The sequence below is a fragment of the Poeciliopsis prolifica genome, unplaced genomic scaffold (assembly GCF_027474105.1).
Source record: "Poeciliopsis prolifica strain line A6 unplaced genomic scaffold, Auburn_PproV2 SCAFFOLD103, whole genome shotgun sequence".
Classification (NCBI taxonomy): domain Eukaryota; kingdom Metazoa; phylum Chordata; class Actinopteri; order Cyprinodontiformes; family Poeciliidae; genus Poeciliopsis; species Poeciliopsis prolifica.
Window position 1 is genome coordinate 838,283 of NW_026562478.1, and position 26,976 is coordinate 865,258.

Here is a 26,976-nt window from a genome sequence, read left to right on the forward strand (position 1 = left end):
GTGAAATAATCTTCAGTGGAGTTTGAAAACAAAATACGTGTAAAGGTTTATGTCTGGTTGAACAATGTGAGCACAGTTGGTTCTTTTTTCTTTTGGGGGTATTTTATTGTAATCCATAGCCCCAGAAAATCTTTGGGAGCCACTGATCTACCTGATGACACACACATCCACACACACAGCAGGGATGGAGGTAAAAACACCGATGTGTGTGAAGTTTAAACCGCTCTCCTCTCTGATCGCCGATCTGATGCTGTTTCATGTTATCCGTTGTTTAACGCAGTAAGCAGTGAGCGTCTGAAGCTCTTTCTTTGGGATTTTGCTTTAGTACAGGCAGCGATTTGAACAAAGAATCAACAATTTGTTTTCATCTGACCAAACAGAGTTTAAATGTTTAGTTTCAGTCTCTCATCTTGTCAGAGAGCTTCTGCACTGCAAAAACAAAAAAGTATTCTAGTGCAAATATCTTAGAGCACATAAATAAGACAAAATTAACTTATATGTTACTTTGAGTAAGATATAGGAGCTTGTTTCAATTCAATAATTCCTTAATATTGATGAAAAAGGTAAAAAAAAAAAATTATTTTACTACAAGAGAAATAATCTGCCAGTGAAGCTGATACTTTTCATGAATATTAATTAAAGCTCCTAAATCTTCCTAAAAAGTTACTTAAAACTTAGTTTTGTCTTATTTCAAGCATACTAAGATATTTGCATGAGAATCCATGATAAAATCTTTTAGATTTAGTGTTTTTGCAGTGGTTTCATCCGTAATTTCTGATGTGAGGAGAAACTGAAAATGGTTTGTGAACCTTTTCTTTGGAGGAAATGATCCAATCAAATCCTCCTCCATACATTCATGTAAGTTAATTTAGATTTTTGCTATTTGTACTGATATATTTGCACTTGAAAGCATCTCTGAGATTTCTGGTAATGATGAGTTGTGTTCTCTCATGTTTTCTTTGTCTGATGATCTGATGATCTGAGACATTTATCTGCAGGAGAAACGGAGTTTGCGATTTTTTTTTGTTGTTCCTTTGTTCTATTCTTGCTCCAGCGTTGTGCCTCTGTTCCCGCCGTGACGGATGGAGCTCCTCGCTGATGAAATGGTCAACAGCCACACAGACTTTCCTTCCATTGTCTGCATGCCAAGCCGATGTGTAAGTCCCGCTCTCGGCCTTCAATCACTGTAAATTTAGCAACAGAAGCTTCTCAGCTGCTCCTTTCCAAAACCTGAGCCCTCCTCTTCCATCCATAGTATTCCACCCATCTCCTTCTCCAGGGTCATGGATGCACTTCCCCCAGCCTCTCCAGCTCCATCCACACACACACACACACACACACACACACACACACACACACACACACACACACACACACACACACACACACACACACACACTCCGCTCTCATCCAGCAGCCAATAAGGGCCTGATGATCTCAAGTATCACTATAGCAGCAGGACTTATTCTCTGAGCGGAGCCGGCGGATTCTTACAGACCTTCATCCTCATCGCTGAGGGAGCTGCTCTTCCTCTTTTTGGTAAGAATTTGCTTTCCATACACCTGAAAAACTGTTTTTCTATTATTTGTTTTTCATTTTATGTGGAAAAAACTGTCTTTTTCCACAAAAAATTATGAAACTGTTGAAAGTTTTTAGCAGAAGTTGTTCACTAAACGCAGAAAAGAAAAAGCTTTAAGGGAAAGTAGATCCATTGGTCAGTAAACTGATTGGCATTTTTATGCAGACATTGGAAATCTTTTGAAGTGAGCGCCGGATTGCTGGTGGATGTATATTAAGACTTGTGAATTGTCCGCTATGACAATGCTGCTCACAATGTTCTGGTCCAGGCAGTTGACATAAGCGCTTTATTTATCTGAGCTCTTTTTCTCTTTGATACTAAAGCTCTAAAATATATCCCATTAAAAAGCAACACATCACCTAAATCCTCCATTTATTTTAAACCAAAAAACAATCCTACATGATTCAATCATACAATAAATACTGTTTTGTGTCACCATTTAAATTTAAAATTTAATAAACTCTTCAAATGCACAAAAGATGTTGATTGACACTTGGTTATTGGCTCTTTTGCTCTGCAAAAAAACACAAAATCTGAAGTATTTTTTTCTATTTCTAGTGTAAATATCTGAAAATAGACAAAACTAATTTACAAGTAATTTTTCAACAAGATATAGAAGCTTGTTTTTAGTCAAAGCTTCTCGTTTCACTGCTAGAAAATGTCATGTTCTCATTGAAATAATCTGCCTGGGCAGCTTGCAGTATTTTTCTCATCAATCAATAAACTCCTATATCTTGCTTAAAAAGTCATTTTTAAGTTAGTTTTGTTTTATTTTAAGTGCACTAAGATATTTGCACAAGAAACAAGACAATAAATACTTGCTACTATTTTGCGTTTTTGCACTTCGTATTCCAGCGTTTGAGCTGATTCCCACCTTGCTGATGATCTGAAAACACAGTTCACGCCTTGGAGACATGAGGTTTTGAGATTCTCCATCAGCTACTTCTCTCTTTGACACAACATCTAAGAAGCTCAGTCAGTTTCAACACCAAGTTTCAGTTTCAGAAAGTCCCAAGTTTTCAGAAGAAAACAAAACCCAGAGTGCTCACTAAATATACAGCATGCTGAAATGTCGGCATGTGCAGCGCGACCGCTGTGCACACAGAGGCGAGAACGCTGTCAGCTGCAGGTGGATCAAAGCTGGTTGGTTGGAGGTGGGCTCTGATTGGCTGGTTGGGAGCAGAAGATCCTCCCTCTGGACCAAGCAGAGGGATTAAGCTGCTATTTGAACACTGTTCCTCAGCTGATGGGCAGAAATGTGATCCAGAACTAATCCACAGAGTCTTCTGCAGCTGTGCCCACGGCTGAGAGCAAAGAAGTCATCCAAAGGCAATTTATATATAACAGATATGATGTAGAAAATACGCTGAGGTGATTTCACTAAAGATCTGCAGAGAGTGAGAAAGATGGATGGGTTTTCCTTGCATGGCAAAAACACAAAATCTTACCAAACAATTGAATCCTAGTTTCTATTGCAAATATCTTTAAATTTGAAGCTTATTTCTGATCACTGTTGGTGAGAATATATATAGTTTTTCCAGTCAATGGGCTTTAATGATCTGATTTGGTTTTTAATCACATTGTAATGATTTCTGCTTCTTTCTTGGACTGTTTAGAAATAGAACATATAAATGTTATAATTTTTCTTTCAGAAACCAGAAAAGTTGTGTTTTTTTCATTGATCTTGTAAAAAGTAGAAGCAGCCTTAAAATTAGTTTTTGTTTCACTTTGTGCATCATGTTACATCAGGACGTCTCAAGGAAGTAAATAAAACAAAACAAACATCTAGAACTTATTTATCAATATTAAAGAATCACTGACTTAAATTAGGATCTTAAAGAAAAGTTACTTGTAAGTTGTAAACTTGTTGTAAGTATTAAAAAAATAATTATTGATGAAGAAGTTCTAGTTTATGTCACTTATAACAACATATTTTTCCATGTTATAGGTAAATAATCTGCCAGTGTATCTAGTGCTTTTTCATCAATGTTAAGAAATTACAGAGTTAAAACGAGCTCCTATATTTTACTGAAAAGTTAATTAGTTTGTCTAAGATATTTGCACTGAAAACAAGACAGAAATATTTGGTAATATTTAGTATTTTTGCAGTTTAGTCACCACAGTGACTATTTTAAAGATTCTCATCCTCGATTTTTGATGTGAGGAAAAACAGATTTTCCATCTGAAAATCAAAATATAACCTTTTTGGAAGAATTTGAGAAAATGGTCCAATCAAAGCCTGTTTTGTTCATGCACAGCGTTTGTGCATTTAGCACAGAAACAGTTCATTTTTAATCGTTTCTTTATGTTTATCTGGTTTTACTGTGACCCAGTTTCATGTAAATAGAAAAACAAAGTGTCTTCATTGTGTCTAATTAACCTTGTAGGTTAATTAAGCAATCCTGAATAATTGTGTAGAAGAAAACTGGACTGCTCTTGTGTCAAGAAACAGGAAAATGATCAATGAGAATCTAAACCAGTTCATTACTGTTGTTCTCCTTGAGGTTCTGTAAGTTCTGCAGGAATTCTGCAGGGAAGCAAATCACTTTTATATGTTGCTGAAATTTACATGAGAGTCAGTTTTGTCTTATTGCAAATGTTCTAGGATATTTGCAAAAGAAACTAGATTGAAATTATTTGGTTAAATTTAGCGTTTTTGCTGCATTTAGGGATAATGAGCCAAAACACATTTCCAGATCAAACACAATGCATCATGTTAAAGTTCATAATGCAATATTTTTCCTTGGCAAACTCAACCTTCCCTCCTAAATCCTTTGGAAAACCTGTCTGGTGAGCTGAAAAAAACATTTTTCGAATGTTTTGAGATTGTGCTACAGCAGTAATATGTTCAGAGACTCAATAGTGCTGATGATCTGCTAGGCGGTTTGACTCGGAAACAGAGTCAAACATGCGAATACAAACTTGCAAAGGCGGTGATGATACTCGGTACACAGCTGAGTAAACAATCCTGAACAAGCCATGAAAATATTTCAGGACACAGCCTGCAGCTGCAGCGTTCTGCTCTGATCAGCCGCTCCAAACGACCGTCTGTCCTGAGACAGTGGGAATCCAGGATATTCTTTTCCATGAGAGCGAAGAGTTACTGACAGGAAACACACTGACCTCACCGCGAACTCACACAAAACTTCATCTATTTAAAAGTCTTCATTGATAGCAAAGTGGAACCGAAGTGAAATCTTTCTGATTCACTGCAGTAAAAAACTTTTTGTTAAGTGAAGAGGAGGCGAGTTGCTCAAATCATCATAAAAACTGTGACTGTTATTTCATTGCCAAAACTTCAATGTCGTTTTCTAGAGAAGTAAGTTTCCGCCAAAAGTCTCCAAAATTTTGAGATTATCTCCAGAAGTTTTCTTTAAAAAAAAAAAACTTTCTGAATTTCAAAAGTCAAAAATTAGCTGGAATAAAATCGAATTTAAAAAAATAAACTTCAAAAAGTTGAAAATGTTCGATTTTTGAAACTTAGAATTGTCCAAATTTTTTCAAGAAATTTCAACTTTTGAAACTCAAAAATTTCTGAGTATTTTCTAATAATGTCAAGAGTATTTTCTACATTATTTGTGAAATTTACTCCTGCTGTTTTCTGTCCACAGCGTCTCTATTTCACCGTCGTACAAAACAGCAAACACAACAAGCTTTTTTTCAATAAACCCTTATTACTGGAATTTAATAGTTATTGGATATTCATTAAGTTTGTGGTTTGAAGGAACCCAGAGCAAAAATACGTTAGAACTTTTGAGATATTTATGAATTAAGTAACGTATAATGTTATCAGATATGACATGGCAGCTGTGCGTCGTATGATTATATTTATTTTGAACATTTTTATATTTCCTTTCAGGTTTGAAGTTTGTTGTCACCATGTCTGACACTGAAGAAGTGTAAGTGAATTTCATCACTCATTTATTATTTAATAGAAAATTAAGTTGAAATTTGCTGGAACTAATTTTATTTCTCTCTTTCTTTCCTTCCTTCTTGTTACAGGTATGAGGGTAAGTGAGACATCCACTTTGCTGGTTTTACTTTTTATTTTTCTTTAATACCCACTGTAGATGATTTATCACCTTTTCTGATATTTACAGAAAGTTTTCAACTAATTATCTTCCTTTAAGTTTTTTACACTGTTTCTGTTCAAAACAATTTTTCCTCCTATTTTCTTATATTGTCACATAAAATGTCAACATCAGTAATTGTTTGTTTTTCTATTCCCACATTTTTTTATTTTCATCTTAATTTTTGCAAAACTGAAGAGGAGGAAGGTAAAGATGACTGAACCAACTTCACATTTATTACTCTTCTTTTTCTTTACATTCACACTAATAAGTAAATTGCGTTTCACCCTTAACTTGAAGTCTTTGACCCTGACGCCTGTTATGTTAGCCTGCGCCTGCATCTGTCAGCTTCTCATTTCAGGATTTTCCAGTTAAATTTACAGCATCTTTAGCGTTTTTGAGTTACAGTTCATTACATTTTCTGGCTGTCATCAAAAACTTCCAAGTTGAAGGTGAATCTTGTCTGCTGAGTGATGTTTTGACACATGGTTAAGAAAAACATTAGACCTGTTTCTTTTCTTAACATGTGAAACCTTCACAAAGCCGTCTCTTGTTGCCAGTACTGCTGTCATTGACCTGATTCACACCACGGCCACATTTTAACTGCTGAATGTGGAAAACTACTGGGGAGGAATTTAGAAACCACTGAGGTCAAATTATGAACTGTTTTAACATTTTAAAATTACATTATCAGATGGACCAAAATATTAGCTAAGTGGAAATTTTGTTTTTTAAAAACTGAAAGTGCAATATTTCAAAATATCAAAATCAGGCAAAATAATTTCTTCCAAATCAGTTTCTTACAATAAAAAACTTATAAAACTTGAACAGAAGTGTCTGAATGTGTGTTTAAATCATGTTTGTTTTTCATTCAGTTTTTAAAAAAAAAAACTGAAATTTTACTGAAATAACAGTAGAAATACGAAGAGTACATTTTTGTAAAAAGTTACTCACGTAAATGTAACATAAATGTAACTAAATGTAACATAAATGTAACTAAATGTAACTAAATGTAACTAGTTACTACCGATTCTGATTATACGACACAGATTGCTTTTTTCATCAGTTATATTGTTAATTTGAGTTTGGCAAATACTTCTTCCCATGTATGTGTATTTTTCAGACTTTCTTATGGTTTAATTGCCTCTTTATAATTAATTTTCTTAAAATTTGAGTAATTAAAACTGTAAAGATTGTCTAAGAAAGGTTAGAATCTCTAACTGTGTTAACATTAGAGATAAATGTAATTGAGTAAATGTAACTAGTTACCACCCGACTCTGTTACTGAGTAAAGAGTAACTTTGGACCCGACTCCCAGTTCCTCCAGTAGTCGTACGCATCAACAGTTCAAAATGGCTTCAGGGTGAAAGGTCACAGGAGTTTCTGCCTCCATCACTTGTTTTTCTCTTCGTTCTCCAGCAGCGTCCTCCGCTCACCCATCCGTCCATCCGTCCATCGTTTCTGTAAATTTCGGTTTCCCATTTGGTTTCTAATGGCTCTGTCATGTCTTCCATTAACGGCCTTCTCCGGCACGCCAACTCTGCGGTTTGGTGCATGCTGCGTAGCCCAGGAGAGGTAGTAGAAGTAGAAGTAGCCCTGAGGCGGAGGCCCAGGTAGAGGCAGAGCCAGAAGTAGAGCCTGAACCAGAACCAGAACCAGAACCAGAGCCTCAGGAGGTGGTGCAGCAAGTGGCTCGGGAGGAGGAAGGTACGTTTATGAATCTGCTGCAGGACCGTCGGCACCTAACAGGGTAGTCCTGAGGCTGCGACAGTTAGTCAGACCTGAAAGCTTAAAAATGATCTATATTTTAAGGTTAATTTGCAAAAACAGTAGAAACTGTGTCTTTGCTTTTATTAGTTACTTTAATGATTTTTGTGGGAATTATTTTCAACAGAAGCCAAGAGCAGCCACAACCTTTATGATGTAATATTTATCAGTTATTTTATGATCGCTGAGCTATTATTATTTTGTGGTAAATATATTATTGCCTGGAGAACAAAAAGGTTTATTCAATAAAACTTATTTAGGTCAAACCCTGATCAAAACATTTTCATTACATTCTTCTTAGATAATTAGATTTTAGTCTAAAAATACTAAAAGATGACTTCAATGATGTTATCAGGAAAAGTTTTTGTTATCCTGAAATATGATTATATCCTGTTATTTCTAGAAAATTATTTTCAGCTATTTAAAGAGATCATTTAAAGAGAAGGATGCACTGCATTAATGAGGCCTGCAAAACTGCTTTTTTTTATTTAAGTGGCATTTTTAATGATAATCTAAATATTAATAGTTTTGCAGTTCATTAATCGGTTCCTTTTTAACGTGTTTAGCTTTATGACTGCTTTCTTTTGGCAGTCTTCAAAGAAAATGTGTTCATATTTTGGTACATTTTGGGTAAAACTGTCAATGTTTTCCAGAATATATTCAGAAATGTAATTCTTTGGCTTAAAGTCACACGTTATTTCACATTATTAGATCTTCACTATTTCAGAGTCTGCTGCAAACATTTTCCTTATAAACCCCCACAGCTGTCTCCATCCACAGTTACAAACCGTTTTGTCCTGTTTCCAGCGTTACTGTTCTCTGTCATTTGTGTTTTAAATATGAGCTGTGCATATATGTTAGAAAGGGAGGCGTAATCAGGCAGTTGCCTTTACATGAGTCAGTCGCCCAGGTTATCCTTGGCCTTCTATCCACTTGAATGAATCATTTTGTTGTTATTGACCATCATCATTAGTTGCATTTTGGAAAACTCACCTGTTGTTGTTTTTCAAGGCCAAACCAGAAGGGATGATGGGTAATTTTGTGGTCATGTAAAGCCAATTCTTCACCTCCCTTTAGTACATGTTTAGCTTTCATTTTGGTTGTTTTTCTGTCTGCAACTGAAGAATGAAATTTGCCATTTGCGATAAAGCATTTACGTTTGGGGTGTTTGGCTGATTTCAGCTGATCAAATTCAAGCTAATTTCTTATTCAGATGTGTTTCCAGTTGTCTGCATCTCATGGAGTCACAGCAGAAGTCCCAGGCTTCGCCTGTTCGACTAACGCTTCGCTGCCTCAGCAGCTACAATATAAAACTAATAAAATTAGAATTAAAAAAAAGTCTATTTCTGAGAAAAAAATCATAGTTCTTGAACTAAAGTCAGAATTCTGACTTTTTCTGACTCAAGATTTTGAGGAAAAAATTTGTAATTCAAAACAAGAAGATAAAATTCTTTTTTAAAAAATGTCAACATTCTGAGAAAAAAAATAGTTCTAAAAAAAGTTGAATTCTAAATTTAAAAAGTTAAAATAAAAGATGGATAATTCTGAGGGGAAAAGTCACAATTCTCAATGAAATTCAGAATTGTGGGATTAAATCAGAATAATTTTTTTAGTGCTCCTGACCCTTTTCCACAGCCTGGCTGCTTTTTGGCATTGTAATTATTTTAATGAGTCACTCATATATTCCTGTATTTATTCTCCATTATGGCAGGTTTGGTCCTCCATAGAACCCATCGTTTTCTAAAGTCTTAATGAACAGAAAGTATTGATTATTGTGCAGACAAATTAAACCCAGGTTATCGTCAGGTATGGCGCTGCCTGCAGCGTCATTGCAGGATTAATGCTTGGTAATGTTATGGGACTTCTGCAGCGTCTCCCTATCAATGCCCCAATCCAGTAAATGTGCTTTTTGAGCTCCAGGCTTTGTGAACATGTACGGCGGCTCAGTCGGATCACTAATGGTCTGTGTTCTGCTCTTGCTTTGGACGCTTGCTGCATGCAGAGGCCTATGAAGAGGAAGGTATGTGGACCTGCATTCTTCTCTGTTCTTCTGATTCGACCTTTTATGTCTCCCTGTTGAACACGGGACTCTCCTAAGCCTTAATTATAAATAATGAATCGGTCCTGGGCTCAGGAGGTAGAGGAACAGGCCGGAGGATTCATAAACGGCGAGTCGGCTCATCTCTGCTTCTTCTCTTTTTTGCATGAATGCGCCCTGCCAGGGGAAGATGGAGATCAAGATGGTAGTTTGTATTTCATGCTGAGTCATCGTTGCTTGGCTTGAGATTTCCTCCCCTCTGTTGTCCGTTTCTCTAAATGTTGTCGTAGTCCAAGGGTCACTTAAAACGAAACAAAGTCTAATCACACGCCTCCTGATCCTGAAAACCATTAACAGTAGCTACACAATCCAGTCCCTCCTGTTGTGTAAAGTGTGACTTGATGTCCTGTATGCTTGGAAACTTTAACTATGACACAGTTAAATGTGATGATTTATATGACAGCATACTGATCCTGATTAGCATCTTAGCAATAAAATGGGTTTGATTTACATACTAATTCACAGTAACTTAACACAGATAAACAGAGAAGCTGGTTGTAACTTTATATATGTTGGTAATCAGTGCTGTGAAAAAGTTTCTGCCTTCTTACATATTTCTGCTGCTTTCTTATTTTATCGTTGTTGCGTTTCAGATTATTTAACACATTTTGACACATAACCAGAGCAAAATGCAGCTTTAAACTTATTTTTTTTGTTTATTAAGGGGAAAAAAACTATGTAAACCATTTCATCCATTATGGGGATTTATTTATATCAAGGATATGAAACTTTTGGCTTATTTGTGTTGTTTAAAATAAATTAATGGGATTTCTTTCCATATTTGTATAGAAATTTCTAAATGTAAGATAAAAGCTTCTACTGAAGTGAGCTGCATTAAAATAAAAGAACATGCTATTTGATTTTTTTAGTTCTCTTACTACAAAGCAACTCGATGTAAAGGTGATTTATTTATTTGTTGTTCATTTCCAGGTCTGGTTTGCTCTTGAAAGTTCTCTCAACTTTTAAAATAAATCCTGTTAATCATGGTTATTTTCTGATTTAATCAATCAATCAAGTTGATAAGTAAATCACATTTCAGCAGCAAGGTGGATCAATGAGCTTTTAAAAATGGGGAAGTTTGGATTGAATTAGAAATCTGCAAGAAGGCGAATATTCTTCCTCAGCACAGTTTGGAAAAATGCACAGTAATACTGCTTCAGTTATAGAAATATGCGTTTATAAGGTTGCAGTTGATTAGCTTAGAGTCGCTTTAGCTAATCAGCTGTAGCATTAGCTTAGCCGTGCTATGCTTAGCTTAGCTTAGCAACCGTAAAAAGTCAGTTTGGTTGAAAATAAAACGTGAAAATTCCAAGATATAAAAACAAACTCATCCAAAAGCAGCACTGTGCAGTATATATATTTATATTTATGTAATATTTTGAAAGGAAACTTGTTGGCTTTGTTTTCTTGTAGATTTAACATATAAACTGTTGTTATCTCCAGTATTGCTGTGTGTTTATGTATCTTCAATCAGAGGCTTAATGCACATTAATTAGAACTTGGTTGTTGGAAAGAGTTGCTAAAATTAAAACTCACTCTCGCATTTCAACGTGACGCTTCCCTGAATCCATCGCTTATTTGATTCTAACTTATCAATATTTTCTCTTTTCCATTCCTGTTTTTATTCCAATCAGAGGAAAAGCCAAAGTTCAAGTGAGTAGATATTTATTCTTATTGATCAGTGCTTTTTAAAATGTGTTTTATTTATTACATTTTTATTATTTGCTTGAACAGACCCAGTGCTCCAAAGATCCCTGATGGAGAAAAAGTGGACTTTGATGTAAGTCATCACATTTTAGTAGATAAATACATCTTGTTTTATTAATTATATATTTACATACTTGAATATGTAATTATAAAAAAAATCTTTCTTTTAATATTTACAGGATTTTTAAATATAAAACTAAAAAAGTCTATTGAAGTGAGATGCATTGAATAAATAATAAAATAAATGCTTGTTTTATTTTTTATTTTATTTCCCTTTATATTTCTGTTTGTTTGATTTGATTTGATTATAATAGTTGTTCATTCTTTGTTTTTAAGAAATGTAGGCTTCATCAGGTGTTGTTTGTTATCGGATTTATCACTAATAATGCAAATATAAACAATTCAATCTGAGACAAGACCTTGTTGCAGGCCTGTTGGGGTCATTGGGGATAAAGAAGAGAAAAAAAACTCAGAAATTTTGATATTATTCCCAGAAATTTTGTAGGAAGAAAAACTAGGAAATGAAAAAATGAAAATTTGCTACAAAAACATCTGAAATTTTGAGGTCAATCTCAGAAATGTTCAAGACAAAAACTCACATATTTCTCAGTTTCAAAGTTGACAGGTTTGGAGTTAAATTTTCTAGTTTTTGTCTTGAAAATTTCCAATTTTTTTTTTTACAAATGTTCAACTTTTTAAATTCAAATTAAATTTGTCAGATGTACTTGACCGTTCGGTGACCTTTTGTTGACTTTTCCAGTCTGTTTTTTGGTAAACGACACCCAGCAGCAGGTTCTTATCATTAAAGTCGATCTGTCGTGTTTCTGTCTCAGGACATCCAGAAGAAACGTCAAAACAAAGATCTGGTGGAGCTTCAGTCTCTGATCGACGCTCACTTTGAGTGCAGGAAGAAGGAGGAGGAGGAACTGATCGCTCTCAAAGAAAGAATCGTGAGTTTCCCACGATGTGCAGACATGCACATCGCATTCAGCTCCTGACTCGGAGGCAGGAAGTGAGTCTGCTGCGCTTGTTGCAGGAAAAGCGGCGTGCGGAGCGAGCCGAGCAGCAGAGGATTCGCGCTGAGAAAGATAAAGAGCGACAGGCGCGGCGTGAGGTAAATCTGACCTGAAATATGTCATTTCATCAAAGCAAAGAGACAAAGATGGGCAGGAACGACTTACATTTAGTTGAGTGAAATAATAAAAGAGCAGAAAAGAGTCATTTTATTATGAAGTATTTCTACTCTTACTTGAGTAAAATTTCTGGATTTTCTACCCACTGAATGAGAAACAAACCAAAACTTCACCAGACTCAGACACACATCTGCAGTTTCTGTTCAAGTTTCATCATTTTCCAGAAACTGGAAAAATTTATTTTGTTATTTTTGTTACTTTTGTCATTTTTTGTTGAAATTTTTGTCTGTCTGATGATGTATTTGATCAGTTACTCGTTCTTGAGTACTTTTTCCAAATACTTTATTACTCTTGAGTAATTTCTTTCATTTTGCTTTTACTTGATAAAAGTATGTAGATTTTCTTGCGTCCTCTGTCCAGCTCTGGAAAGAGGACGTATGAAGCATCGGTTTCACTGGCCTCTGCTGGTCTGGAGGTGTTTTTTGCACGTTGCTTAATTTTTGGGGGGTTTCTGGTTTTAATGTTTCCACAGGCTGAGAGGATGAGGAAGGAGGAGGCGGATGCACAGAGGAAGGCTGACGATGACGCCAAGAAGAAGATAGCTCTCACCAACATGGGGTCAGGCTTCAGCAGCCACCTGCAGAGGGTATCTGACCTGCTTCAGTTCCCCTTTTTACATTCAATCTCCATTTTACATTCAATCTCAGTAAATGCAGCCGTGAAATGTAACTTTAATGTTTTTATTTCTCACCAGATTGATGCGAAGAGAGGCAAGAAGCAGACGGAAAGAGAAAAGAAGAAGAAGGTTTTGGCAGAGAGGATCAAACCGCTGAGCATCGACAGCCTCACAGACGACCAGCTGAGGTAAAAACGTTTGGTCCTCTGGGCTTTACTGCAAAAGCACCAAATCTTACCAAGTAATTTTACTCCAGTTTCTAGTACAAATATCTTAATACACTTTAAATAAGTCAAAACTAACTTAAAATATGAGTTATTATTTCTTAATATTGAAGAAAAAGTTCTGGTTCCACTGGCAGATTATATAATATTTTGTTGAATAATATGTTGTTATGAGTGAAAATTTTTATTTCTCTTTTGATTTTCAAGCTCAGTGAAACTTCACAGGCAAACTGCTAAACATTTACAAAATAAAAATTTATATAAACTGGACGAAATATAAAGAAATATGTGACATATATCATTTAAACACCAATAAAACAACACAACCAGATTAAAATCAAATATACTGGTGATGGTGGACTATAAAATTGGTTGTTTGAGAAGAACTTTGATTAAAGATTTGACTGCATTAAGGGGATAACGCTCTGTAAATGAAGTAATAAAACTGTGATAATAAAGTCATAATATAACCAGAATAAAGTCATTATTCGGGTAATATTATGACTTTATTGCTTATATTTTGTATTTTTCTTAGCACAGCCCTTACAGCCTGTTGTAAATAACATAGAACATTTAAAGTGGTGAGAACTGGCAGTGAAAATGGTTCGTGTTGTTTGTCAGGGAAAAGGCCAAAGAGCTTTGGGACTGGCTGACCAACCTGGAGGCAATAAAATACGACCACTGTGAGATGCTCAAGAGACAAAGATATGAGGTGAGCCTCGCAAAAACACCCAGCGCTCCTGGCGCAAAACATTTACAATTAAGTTTAAAAATAAAAAAGTCTTCTCTTCTTTTATATAAATATATTTGTCTTAGCAATGCAGGTTGAAATACTAAAGCATAAAGCATTTAGACTTAATCTGTAACCTGCAATAATTTAGTGACTGATGGAAAAATGGAGTTTGTTTTATAACAGTTTAGGTTTATTTTCTCCTGATGTGATCATGAGAATCGAATCAAAGCAAAATAAGAAGTTCTTTTTTTTTAACTGAGAATTGTTGTTTTTTTTAAGGTCGTCTCTCTCAGAAACCGCATCGATGAGCTGCAGAAACAGTAAGTGACAAAGACAAACAATGCAAACACAAAGCCGCCTAAAATTCACTCAAAATGTCAAAATTCCTGCAGACTGGAAAACTGGAATGTAATTTTCCTCATTTGAATAAGGATCCAAAATAACTAACATGTAAAAACATCAACCATTACCAAGTATTTTTGTCTAGTTTCTAGTTCAAATATCTAAATAAACTTGAAATGAGACTAAATTAACTTAAAAATTACTTTACAGCAAGATTTATAGGTGAATTTTAAGTAGTATAGATACATGATAAAATTAGTACTTTTAAAATTTAATTTAAATTTTTATTTTAATTCAAAAAATATTTACTTATTTGAATATGAATATTTACAGCAAGACATAATCTGCATATCTTGTTTTTACTTTTAAGTTAATTTTGTCCTTGGAAGAAAAACATTTTCTGAGTTTGAAAAGTCAGAAATTTGCTGGAAATAACAAAAATTTTTAGACTAACTTCAGAAAATTTATTGGAAAAAAATGGAAATTTTCTGAATTTCAGAAGTTAAAAATTTTCTGCCTTTGAAACTGAAAATTTCCAAAAGTCAAAAATTTGCAACTTTTTAAATTCAGAAATTTCTTAAAATTTCTGTGATTAATCGCAAAATTTCTTTCTTTTTTTTACTTTTGGAGCTCAGAAACTTCTTTATTTTTTCTAGAATATTTCTGAGATTAATTTTTAAAATGTTTATTTTTTTTGTTTTTACTATCTACATTGGCTCTAACATGCTGTTGTACAAATGCATGTATTGATTTTTTTATTTCTTGTGTGAAGAAATAAAGTAAAATTTTGAGGTTCTCATTCTTTGGTTTTGGTTCAGTTTTCTGATCACTTTGTGTTGAGTTTCTTTGCATCAGCGCCCCCTGTTGTTCACTTTTAATATAGCTGTGACTCAGAACGTTTTGCCATCTGCCACCAGAGGGCGCTGTTCATCTGAAGCTCTTCAGTCGCCTCAGTTTGGGAGTTTCATCTCCCTCCAAGGTTTTTATATCAAAGTATATAAAACATTTCAGTTTTATTTCTGAACTCGTGTTGCTCTCTGCGCCCTGCAGCAGCAAGAAGGGAGCCGCCTCACGCCGCAGGAAGTGAGAAGCCCGGGGAAAAGGTCGGCCAAGGTCGCGACATCAGCACAGACTCTGTGGCGACGGCGACAACTGGATGTCTTAGTTCCTGTTTCTGCTTAAGTGCAATGGCTTCAGAATAAATGTAGCTCCAATAAAAAAGTGTTTTGAAAGAAAATGATATTTTTAAGAAAAACTCTTTGCTTTTGTTTGTGGAATTAAAAGTTGCTTAAATAAAGCCTGATAAAAATTATAATCTTCAAAACAGTCAGAAGATGCTTTTTTGGTTTATTATTATTATTATTTTAAATGTTTGATATTTATGGCTTCAGTATTTATCAATTAGCTATGCATACTGGAAATTCAGTTATTTGTCCTGTAATATTTAATTAAAATAACAGGAATTTCCACTTTTATCCTTTAAGTGGCTACTAAGTGTTTAAATGTTTACCTTTATTCAAAACTGATTTAATTTTTTTAGGTAATGTTAACTGAAGAAATTATTACTTTTAATAAGCATTATCCTCACCAGATGATGCAAATATTTCATTTTTTAAAAACAGCTTCAACACCATTCATCTCACACTGCAAAACAAAATCTTAACAAATATTTTTGTACATTGCAATAAGACAAAACAAACTTGCAAGTAAATTTTAAGCAAAAAAATTGCTTGCTTGAAATCAGTAATTTCTTAATACTAATAAAAATGTGCTTGTCCCGCTGGCAGATTTTAATTTTTATGTGAAAAATGTTTTGTTACAAGAGTAATAATCTGCCAGTGTATCTAGTACTTTTTAAAATCAATATTAAGGAATTATTAACCTATTACAAGCTCCTATGTCTTGAAGAAAGTTCCTTTTAAGTTAATTTTGTCTTTTTCAAGTGTACTAAAATATTTCCACTAGAAACTATACCAAAAATACTTGGTAAGATTTTGTGTTTTTGCAGTGCAGAAGTGAAAACCAGCAAACAGATCATAAATTATGTTGAAATAAAACAAAATACAGTTTTGTTTTTGTTTTTGGCTAATAGCTTAGCCATATTTCAACAACATATGCTGGAAAAATAAAAATAATTCTGGATGTGAGAAGCTGTGGAAAAAAGTGACAATATAAATATGTTTATTAAGATTTCATCAGCTCTTAAATATCATACAGACATTCACTCCAACACTTTAAATGTGTTTTTTGTTTGTTGACATAGCGTGACTAGTCAGATGTGCTAATGGTCCTCAGTTCTTATCAGCAGGAATCACGTGTAAAAGGTCGTCTCCAGGAATCCTGGATGCTTAAAAACAGACAGCAGAATTCATTTTTTCAGCTAAAATGTGAAAAACTTCAGGGAAAACTGTTTCATCCATAAGAAAATGCAGCTATTTCAGTGGCTTACTTCAGAAATCAGGAATAATTTAGAGTTCTCCTCCTTAAAAATGGAGGTAATGGGTCAGTCCGTGCAGCAGGGGGCGCTGCTGGCTCCATCAGGATGAGATTGGCTCGTAGATGCTGCCGAGATCTGCAGGTGAGGAAGAGACGCCCGGGCCGTCGTGAGGGATTCGGCCCCTGAGGGACCACGCTGTCCCCGGCCGGGGCCACGGCCCGGTCGGTGCTGATCCGCTCCACGATGCTGGACAGGCAGTCCAAGCTGGAAATGAGCGACGACTTGCTGCTGCTGCTGCAACCTGCACGCAGGAAATTTGTACAAAATCAGTTTGTTACATTTTCAGTTGATGCAGATCTCTCACACTGCACTGCGTCTAACAAACCAAACTTTTGAAAAATCGGTTCCCCTCCTCGCCTGTGGGGGCGCTGCATCAAGGACCACTGAACAAAACGACACGAAAACCTCTGAACATGTTCATGTCTTTGTCTCTGAAGAAGACACTGAGCGCAACTTCCTTCTTCGCACAATTTAAACAAAAATGGAGCAGCGTCTCCTTTGTCCTGCTAGCGCTGGGCTAACGCATTTGTTTGGTTGCATTTACCCATAATGCCTTGCTCTACAATCCGGGAAAGCAGTCAGTCTTTCTCCACGTCCTTCTACTCACAGGACCAGACACTCATCCTGACCGCTGCACGCTTAGCTTCAGGTCAAAGGTCATGATTTTAAAATAAAACCGCATCACCTCCAAACAGCATCAAAATCAGACAGAAAAAAAATCTTCAGTGAGCTTCAGCAAAGTGAGTCCAGTGTCAGTAATTTATTGTTTTTAATGTTTTGTTATCAAATTAAATTTACTTTTTTTTCTTTGAAATTGGATTTTGTTTGCATTCTAAAATGTCTAAAATGACACTAAATCACTGAAATAACAGATTTATTGAGAAATCTCAGAGGATCTGTTTGTTACAATTACATTGAAGAAAAACCTCATCCAGAAATAACACGAATAAATGAAGAAATGCATAAATGATAAAAAAAAACTTCTGTATGACAAAGGATTTTAAAAACTACAAGTACTCACCATCTGCCCTTTGTTTTCCACAGGAAGTATTTCCGTTTTCACTGCTGGCCGAACACGGAGAGATGAAATCCATCTGGAAACATAAAATCATCTGATAAGGTACTTAAATTTATTTTATTCACTGATAAATTACCACAAAATAAAATGAAAAACAAAAATGAACCAATTTTTAATCTTAAAATGCAATTTGCTGACTCACTTCACATTTCCAACACCTGGAAAAGGTGAAATAATCCCTCTAGACTTTATGTCCATCAACAAAAAATAATTTTAATGAAACCTTAAACTTTTTTTTTTTTAGAACAAGAAATTTTAGCTAAACTGATGAACGTGAGTTAGAGATTATATTTAAAACAACTTGGTGTGCAGAAAAAGTTATTAAAGGTATTTTTGTCCAGGTTCAGGTGTAAATATCTTGATGCATTTTAAATAAGACTAAACTAACTTAGTAGCTTTTCAGAAAGATTGAAGCTTGTTGTAAGTCAATAATTCCTTAATATTGATTTTCAAAAATAATTTGAGTTTTTTTATTATAACAATATTTTGTGAAAAAACTCTGCCAGTGGAACTACTACTTTTTTTCAATCAATATTAATTATTAATATTGTACTATCACAGTGTTTTTCAAAGTGGAGACCGCTGGAGGGCGCTAGTGAGCTTCAGAAAGTTGGAAGATGATTTAAAACAAAAAGGGAAACTAAAAAAAAAATTAAATACATTTTTAAATCATAAATGCAATTCATTTTTACATAAATATGACCTGTTTTTGGACATTATTAAAAAATATAAGTCAAACTAACTAATAATTAGATAGAAATATCCTTTATTTCAGGTAAACCCTGTTAGAGGCAAATTTGATTGGCTGACAATCAAATTTTTAAGCTGCTTCGCTTTTTAAGCCAAAAATGAGCAAATGAATCTCAGCTGTGCAGGACTGTACTAAACAAAACTAAAAACTAACAAGACTAAATAAAACTTAAGAGATTAATTTAAAATCCGACATATTTTCTTATCAAAAGACAGAAAGAGTTTATCTGGTTCACTGCAAAAACACACAAAATCTTACCAAGTATTTTTTTTTTCTATTTTATAATCCAAATACACACTTGGAAGATAAAACTAACCAGCATATAGGAGCTTGTTTAAATAAACAATTCCTTAATATTGATGAAAAAGCACCAGTTCTTATTGTTTCACTTTTAACAATAACTTTTATAAGTGAAATAATCTGGTAATTTAACTAGTGTTTTTTCGTCAATATTAAGGAAACTTTTACCTAAAACAAGCGCCATATTTTGCTGAAAAGTTACTTGAAATAAGAAAAAACTATCTTGCAACTGTACTAAGATATTTGCACTAGAAGTTAAACCTACTTGGTAATATTTTGTTTTTACAGTGTAATACATTCAACATCATTGGCAGCCGAATCAGAAGGTATGAAGCAGCATTTATGCAAAATGAATGTAAGTGAAAAAGTAAAACTCTGTGTTTTTGCATATTTTGGGGCATTATTAATGGTGGGGAAAGCTTGTGACAGACAGTCTCACTTATAATATGGGAAAAATGTCTTTAAGTGAGATATTCAGCCAGTGCTACCAGTACTTTTTAATAAATGTTAAGAAATTGTTCACATAAAACAGGATCCTAAATCTTGCGGAAAAGTTACTTGTAAGTTAGTTTAAAATCAGAAGATATGAAGCAGCATTAAATAAAATCTAAATAAAAGTGAGAAAAAATATAAAAATTCAATGTTTCTTTACATATTACATCTGCATTAGAAAGTGGACCAATAAAAAACACCTTTGTGTTTTTGCAGTGCGTGTTGTTCCATTCTGCAGACACCATTCATCAAAACTAATCACAGGAGCCCAAAATAATCTCTGGTTCCATTCCTCACATTTCATGAGGCAGCACATGGACCGTTCAGCTGTCGCGGCCTCACCGTGCTGTCGGAGCAGCTGGACTGGGGGCTGGAGGAGTCTGACTCGCCGCCATAGCGCTCCAGCTGCGGGTAGAAGCCCTCGCCGCCGTCGCTCTGGCCGGCCCGCAGCAGCGCCTGCAGGGACTCGATGTAGCTGATGGCGTTCCGCAGGATCTCCACCTTGGGCAGCCGCTGGTTGGGGTTGGAGGCCGTGCAGCGCTTCAGCGTCTCGAACGCGTCGTTCACCTTACTGAGGCGCCGTCTCTCCCGCATCGTCGCCGCTTTCCTCCTGTCGGCGTGCGTGGTCTTCCTCTTGCAGGCCTTGCAGGCCCACAGCAGGCAGTGGCCCCCCTGGTGGAGGCCCCCGGGGGCCCTCACGTGCTGGGTCCTCCTCCTCCGCTGTTGGCACGTGGTGATGGAGATGATCCTCCGACTTCAGCAGGCCGCCGTGCGTCAGCCGTGCGTCCAGGTCATCGAAAAAGTTCAGGTCACTGGTGTTGAAGCAGGGGTCATAGAGGTCATCAGCCGACGAGAGAGGGAAGGGAAAGTCTGACAAATCCATTGACGACCGCAGAACAAAACAAAAATCACAAACTCTTCTGAGATCAAAACCTCAAATATCAGACGCAGAGAGAAAATGTCACAGATTGGTCGAATCTGAGCTGACAGGGAGTTTAAAGGGCCAGTCTGTGTAACTTCACTCCTTTGGTGTGGCCTGCCTTTATAAAGCAGACAGTGTGGAGGCGGACCAGCAACACCAGTGACCAATGAGTGTGTGTAGGTGTGTACTGTGTGGCTGTGTGTGATCAATGCAGAAACAGGAAGCAGGTTCAAATTCACAAATCACTGTCGAAACATTTCGCTGAGTGAAAAGACTCTGCAGCTCTGCTGGTCTTTATGCCAGACCTCCAGCATTTTCTTACCAGCTGGTTGCAGAACATTATAGGTGAACCTATTATGTAACAGGTTAGGATGGATCTATGGGCGAAACAAAACATGTTCATTTTGGGTTTTTGCTCAAAATCCACTCAGAATGTTTTAGAGCCTCTGTCACTTTAATTCCAAATGAGCTGGCCACGCATCTTTGAAAAAGCATTAGTAGAGCCTCCTGCACAACAAACAAGAATGCAGCAAGTTGTTTCTGGGTGGAAAGTCAAAAACATAATCAATTACATTTACTTGAGTAACGTTTTGAAACAAAATGTAGGAGTATTCTTACTACACTGTACTTTTTATAATAAAGTATTTCTACTCTTACTTGAGTAAAATTTCAAGATTTTCAACCCAATGAATGAAAAACAACCATGTTTTAAACAAAAGTCCACCAGACACACACACCTGTAGCTTGTAGGAAACGGATTTGGAATTATAATTTTTTTGCCAGATTTCATTTATTTTTTATTTCTGTGAATTATTGACATTTTTGTCCTTAAAATACCTAAATTTCTACTTCACTTTATATTTTGCTCCATCTGATGATGTAATTTTTTTAATATGAAATGATTGATAATTTGATCAGTTACTCACTTGAACAGAATTTTTACCAAATATTTTTTTTACTCTGAAGTAATTTTATATACAATTACTTTTAGTCCTACTTTTATTAGAATACAATTTTTGGGGGTTATTTAATCACCTCTGGAAATAAACAAAACATCTGGTGAGCAAAACCAGCTGACCAAGTGTGCTGGAGCTGAACTTGGGTTGCTATGTAACGTCGCAGTGCCTGTCAAGTGTAACTGAAGGTTTTTGAAACGGCTCATTTCGATGCTGTAAGTCATAAAAATAAACAATCATGATCTAACTTTACGATAGCGATTGATTTCTCAATATAAGTCAGAGAGGAAAATGTGCAGCAGCTTGTTTCGTCCAAAAAAACCCCAAAAAACAAGCAACGGGAAAAATTTGGCATTAAAATCTTGAATGTTTATGAAATGTAATTCTTTTTCCATTCAAATCGTTGCTGCACCAACCATCTCTGAGTTTCTGCGAGTTGCACATTGCTCCGTTTTCCTGTTTGCTGTCAGCAGCTCTAACTTTCCTCTGGAACAGGCCCAGTAACAGGATCCAGATCCTCCATCATCATCAGTGGCTGAAATGAATCTGGAGCAGCATTTCTGGGAAGGTGAGGAACATGCATGTGTTTGTGCATCACGATTCCCCAGTTCAACAATCCTTCATTCATTAGGAAAAACAAACGGCCGGCCAGAAACAACCTGAGAGGGAAACCCTGATAAAACTGTTGATTTTTTCACCAGCATTTTACATTTTGGCAACTTTCTCAGTCGAACTGCAGCCTGGAAAAACTGGAAAACTTTCTGCATTTTTAATTGATAGAATTTTTGTTTTTGTCAGTTAAATGTTGTATCCTTCATGTTTTTTTCTGCAGAAAAAAAAAATGTGCCCCTTTTTAAAAATCAGGGAGTAAATGTATCTCTCAAGTGTTAACAGAGCACTGATGTCCTTGACTTAGATTACATTTTCTGCCTGAATTATTAAAATTTCAAGAAAATGTATGATGTGGCAATTGACAAAAAAATTGTCTAAAATGTAATTCTTTGATATCTAAAGAAAGAAAAAAAATTATTTCACCTGATGTTTATTTATTGTTTCTTATATAAATTAGCATTTTTATTAATAAAATACCTCAATTTTCACATGATTTTATATTTTGCTCCATTTGACTTTTTTAATTTTTAGATATTAAATGATTGATAATTTGATCCATTACTCAGTACTTGAGCGGACATTTTTCCAAATACTTTTTTACTCGAGCAATTTCTTGTACAGCTACTTTTTAGTTTTTCTTGATTGAAAATATGTTGAAGTTGTTCTACTTTTACTTGTAGTTTTTGGGTAAATAGAGCAGATCACTGGTCAGGATCTGACATCTCTCTACTTTGGTGATTCATGGCTCCAGTTTTTTAAATCTGGAAGATGAAAGCATGACAGTAAACAAAAAGCAGTAAATATAACCTGACTTCAGATCAGCGTGAGCATCATTTTCTTGCGCTGCTTGCTTAATGCATCCTCTGCACTTATAATACCAAGAATGTGACTCATTCAGTTACACAACATGCACAGCATTAGCAGGGTGAGGCCGTTAAAAAGAATGACCCACTTGAGCAACTCACGTATTTACAACTGACTGCAACTGTAGCATAACAAAAAACGGCCTATGAAACATTTTCAGGGCAATTTTTCTTAGGCAACCTTCACAATGCAACCGGAAGTGACGCATATTAGATTTTTTATTCTTTTTTCCCCATTGCTTTAATGCGACCCAGGCCACCTGGATAAACGACACGCAGCTGAAGATTTCAAATTAGAAATGTGTGTCGCATTCATCCGACCTGAACGTCATTGACACTCAACAAACGTCACTATTCTGCGTCCTGATAATCGCAAGCGGGAAGAAAAGCAACAATCGTAGCGCCTTTAATGAAGATTAAGTCGCTAATGAGCTAGCTCCTGTCATTAGCATTCATGTTTACTTCCGCAAACACGGAGCGCTTCTTTTCTTTTTCTTCTTCGTTTTCTTATTCTTCTTCTTGTTTGTGGCGGTTAGCTAAACGCTGAGCACGCTCGCTAGGTGTGACGTTTCTGCGCCATCTGCGCATGCGGGACAAATTCAGGTCATTCACTGGAACGTTAGTTCACGTTTGGAAATGTGGACGAACACGCAAAAGAAAAACAAAGAATCTAATTTCACAAAAAATAAATCAGAATTAAGCGTTAAGGCCGACAGTGTAAACTTTACTTTCTTCAGTTAAATGCAACCAATGACAGAGTTAGCTTGGTGTGCTCCTGCTAATGCTAAATATGCTAACAGGTTTAAGCTAATGGTGAAACACCATTAAACCAGTAAAAGTTGGTTTTAAATGATAATGAGTTATCACAGTAACAGGAAGTGTTATTTTTAGGTTAGCTCTGGGAAACAGTTATGCTAACCTATTAACCTCCTTCACTGGAAAAACAAAATGTTTCTGTCTAGTTTCTGGTGCAAATATATTAATTCAGCTGAAATGACACGAAAATAACCTACAAGTAACTTCTCAGCAAAACACTGGAGCTTGTTTTAAGTTATTAAATTCCTTAATATTGATTGTAAAGAAATGAAATAATCTACTGGCAGATTATAATTTGAAGTTTTTCATCAATAGAAAATAATTATTGACTTCAAACAAGCACTTGTGCTGTAAAGTTACTTGTAAGTTAGTTTTGTCTGATTTCAAGTGTTTCATATATTTGCACTGGAGACTAAAAATACCTTACAATGCAGTGTCTCTTCATTGTTCAATTGTTGTCCAATAATCACAGCTGTTGTCAGCAGAATGAAGCAGACTCACCACCTGTGGGTTTCAGTTCTGCTGACGCTGTAGATATAAAAATATTTCAGATGTAAAGCATGTTTATCTGTACAGCACGATTAGGACAAAAATGAAACAAAACGAGCAACAACAAAAACCATTGCAGTGATAAACTAAAGGAAAACACCATAAACTGTAGTCTATGACTTTCCAGTTGTTATTAATCAAAGGAAACTAAACAGTTCTTTGTTTAGTTTTTAAAATGTGTTTTAGGTTCTTCAGTGTTTCAGCATCTTTTCAGTTTTCTAAAAGTTCGTTCCAGAATAGAGGAGCATAAAAAACTGCATCTCCAATTTAAATTAACTTTAGGGTTTCATGACACTGCAAAACCACAAAATATTACCAAGTATATTTAGTCTACTTTTTAGTGCAAATATCTCAGTACACCTGAAATAAAAAAGTGATTTTTCAGCATTATACAGCAGCTTATTTTATGCCGATTATTCATTAAAATGGATGAAAAAGTATTAGTTTCACTGGAATATTATTTCACTAATAATATGGGGAAAAATGTCTTGTAATAAGTGAAATATTGCGCCAGTGGAACTAGTACTTTTTAAACTTAATATCAACAAATTGCTTATTTAAAACAAGCTCTTGTATAAAAAGTTACTTGTAAGTTATTTGTTCCTTATTTCAAGTGTACAGAGATATTTGCACTAGCAAAAATACTAAAAATACTTAGGCTTTTGTTTTTTTGCAGTTCATAATTTGCCTCCAAACAAAAGACAAAAACACTAATAGAAATGTAAATATTTTTTTCCTCACACAAAAAACACTCCGATTAACTTCTGTTCATTTTAATAACTGCGTTTACACCTAAACCTGAACGTTACCAGTATATATCCAAACTTAAGCTGAACATAATTTACGAGAAACAATAATCCTACATCAGTCAATTTGCTCTAAATGAAGTTGCGTAGATACAGTCTGCAATCTGTGTGGGAGCGAATCTTCCCAGATATCACACCCACATGTTTGAGCAGCGTTGTAGAATTAGGGAGAAGTGAGATAATCAGTGACAAACACTAGAAAAAATTACACCAGATTTGACTCACTGAAGTTTTTATAACCCAGAAATGGGATTTCAGGTTTTCTTCCAGAGTCTTGTTTGGTTTTTCAAAGTGACAATAAACATAAAACAAAAGCATTAAGAGTAAAACATCCTTATATAAAGCAAAATCTGGTATTCATTTAACTTAAAGGAACCACAGAAACATGTTTCTTATCAAAATAAAACATTAAGATAGAATTTAACTTTGTTACTTTTGTAGAGATGTTTTTATTTTCCGCTTTTATTTGTCCTAAAACACTAATTTAGTTAATTAATTTAATCTTGAGCTTTAGAAACAAACTGAGATCCATCATTTTATGTTCATCAAAATGGGGTTGCATAGAGTAACTATTAACAGTCAATATCCTACTACAGACCAGATGTTACATGATGGAAAAAGAAATATTGCAGCATCAGATACGAATAGTTAACTAACAGTTTTGTATTTAATTTTCCTTGGTCTTTACTATTATTACTATTATCACTATTATTACTATTATTATTATTATTATTATTATTATTATTATTATTGGCTACTAACGAGTTGACTTGAAACTAATCAAAAATATTTTTTTCTGATTGGTTAAGAGCAGAAGAATTATTGGAATTGAATAAATTTTTGTTTAGCTTTTACTTTATCCAGTTACTATCTAAAAAATTAACTCCCTTTACCTCAGATTAATTTTAAGCATTGTTAAGAAGTTACAATGATGTTCTTAGAAACACATCATGAGCTAACATAAGCAACCAGCTAATGCACTTCAAGCACTTCATACTGCAAAACCAAAAATATCTTATTACACTTTATATGAGATAAAACAAATTTACAAGTAACTTTTCAGCAAGAATAATTCCTTAATATTGATGAAAATGTACTAAGTACTGGCAGATTAGTTCACTTGTAATATATCTTCCCCATGTTATAAATGCATTAAATATAATATAATAATTATTATAATAACCCATAATAATCATGTGCATAATGATGTTAAAAAAGTTCGTCTTTTTCTTGCCCTGCATTCATGTTTGCAGTTGCAGCAAAGTTTGAGAGAGCTTTGCAGATCTGCTGAAATGATACCGCAGCTCGCCCTCTTCCAGAAGGGTACGCATGTCTTACATTTCATGAGCTGCTAAATTTAACGGAAAGCCTCCCCATGAAGCTGCAAGACGTTTCGGGTGTGAGCTATTCGCTTCCATGCTGCAACTTTATCTGTCTGAAACCATTTGAAGTGAAGGAAAAAACTCATCGGTACAAGACAAGAAATTCAAAATTTTTCAAAGTTCAATTTCTCGCATGTTTTTTCAAATGTTTGAAGGAATTATCCCAGACGAAATTCAGAGTTTGAACCAAATTTTACAAAACGATATTGCAATGGGACCACAAATAAATATACCTAACATAATCTAAATAAATGTGTATTTTGGTGCAGCCCACTGCAAAACACAAAGTCTCAACAAGTGTTTTTGTCTAGTTTCTTGTACAAATAGCTTAAAACACTTAATGTAAAACAAACTAACTTTTGAGTAAGTTTTCAGCAGCACATAGGAGATTGTTTTACGTCAATAATTTCTTATTATTGATGGAAAAGTACCATATACATATATCTTAAATATGGCTTTAAAAAAGCTCTCAGTTACACCAGGTGTTTGCTAATTGCTGCCAGCTAGTCTGAAGGAGCTGAGTGGCGGAGGAGCTGCGACTCGAAGGCGGAGCTTGGTCCACCCAGCCGTTTTGTACAGCTGGATGGCTGCCATGGAGATTAAAGGGTTTCTCAAACATAAAT

The 26,976-nt window shown here is 35.1% G+C and overlaps 1 protein-coding gene and 1 pseudogene across 1 annotated transcript; one reads left to right on the forward strand and one right to left on the reverse strand.

The window, feature by feature from the left end:
• Positions 1-7,052: 7,052 nt before the first annotated feature.
• On the forward strand, positions 7,053-15,569 carry LOC129354117 (troponin T, fast skeletal muscle isoforms-like; annotated as a pseudogene).
• A 924-nt stretch (positions 15,570-16,493) lies between these two features.
• On the reverse strand, positions 16,494-20,506 carry LOC129354118 (myoblast determination protein 1 homolog). Its single transcript, XM_055023606.1, is given in 5 exon segments — positions 16,494-16,939; positions 16,941-17,067; positions 17,848-17,920; positions 19,790-20,153; positions 20,155-20,506. Coding segments are annotated over 5 exon segments (813 nt in total). The 5' UTR covers positions 20,331-20,506; the 3' UTR covers positions 16,494-16,866.
• Positions 20,507-26,976: the final 6,470 nt, after the last annotated feature.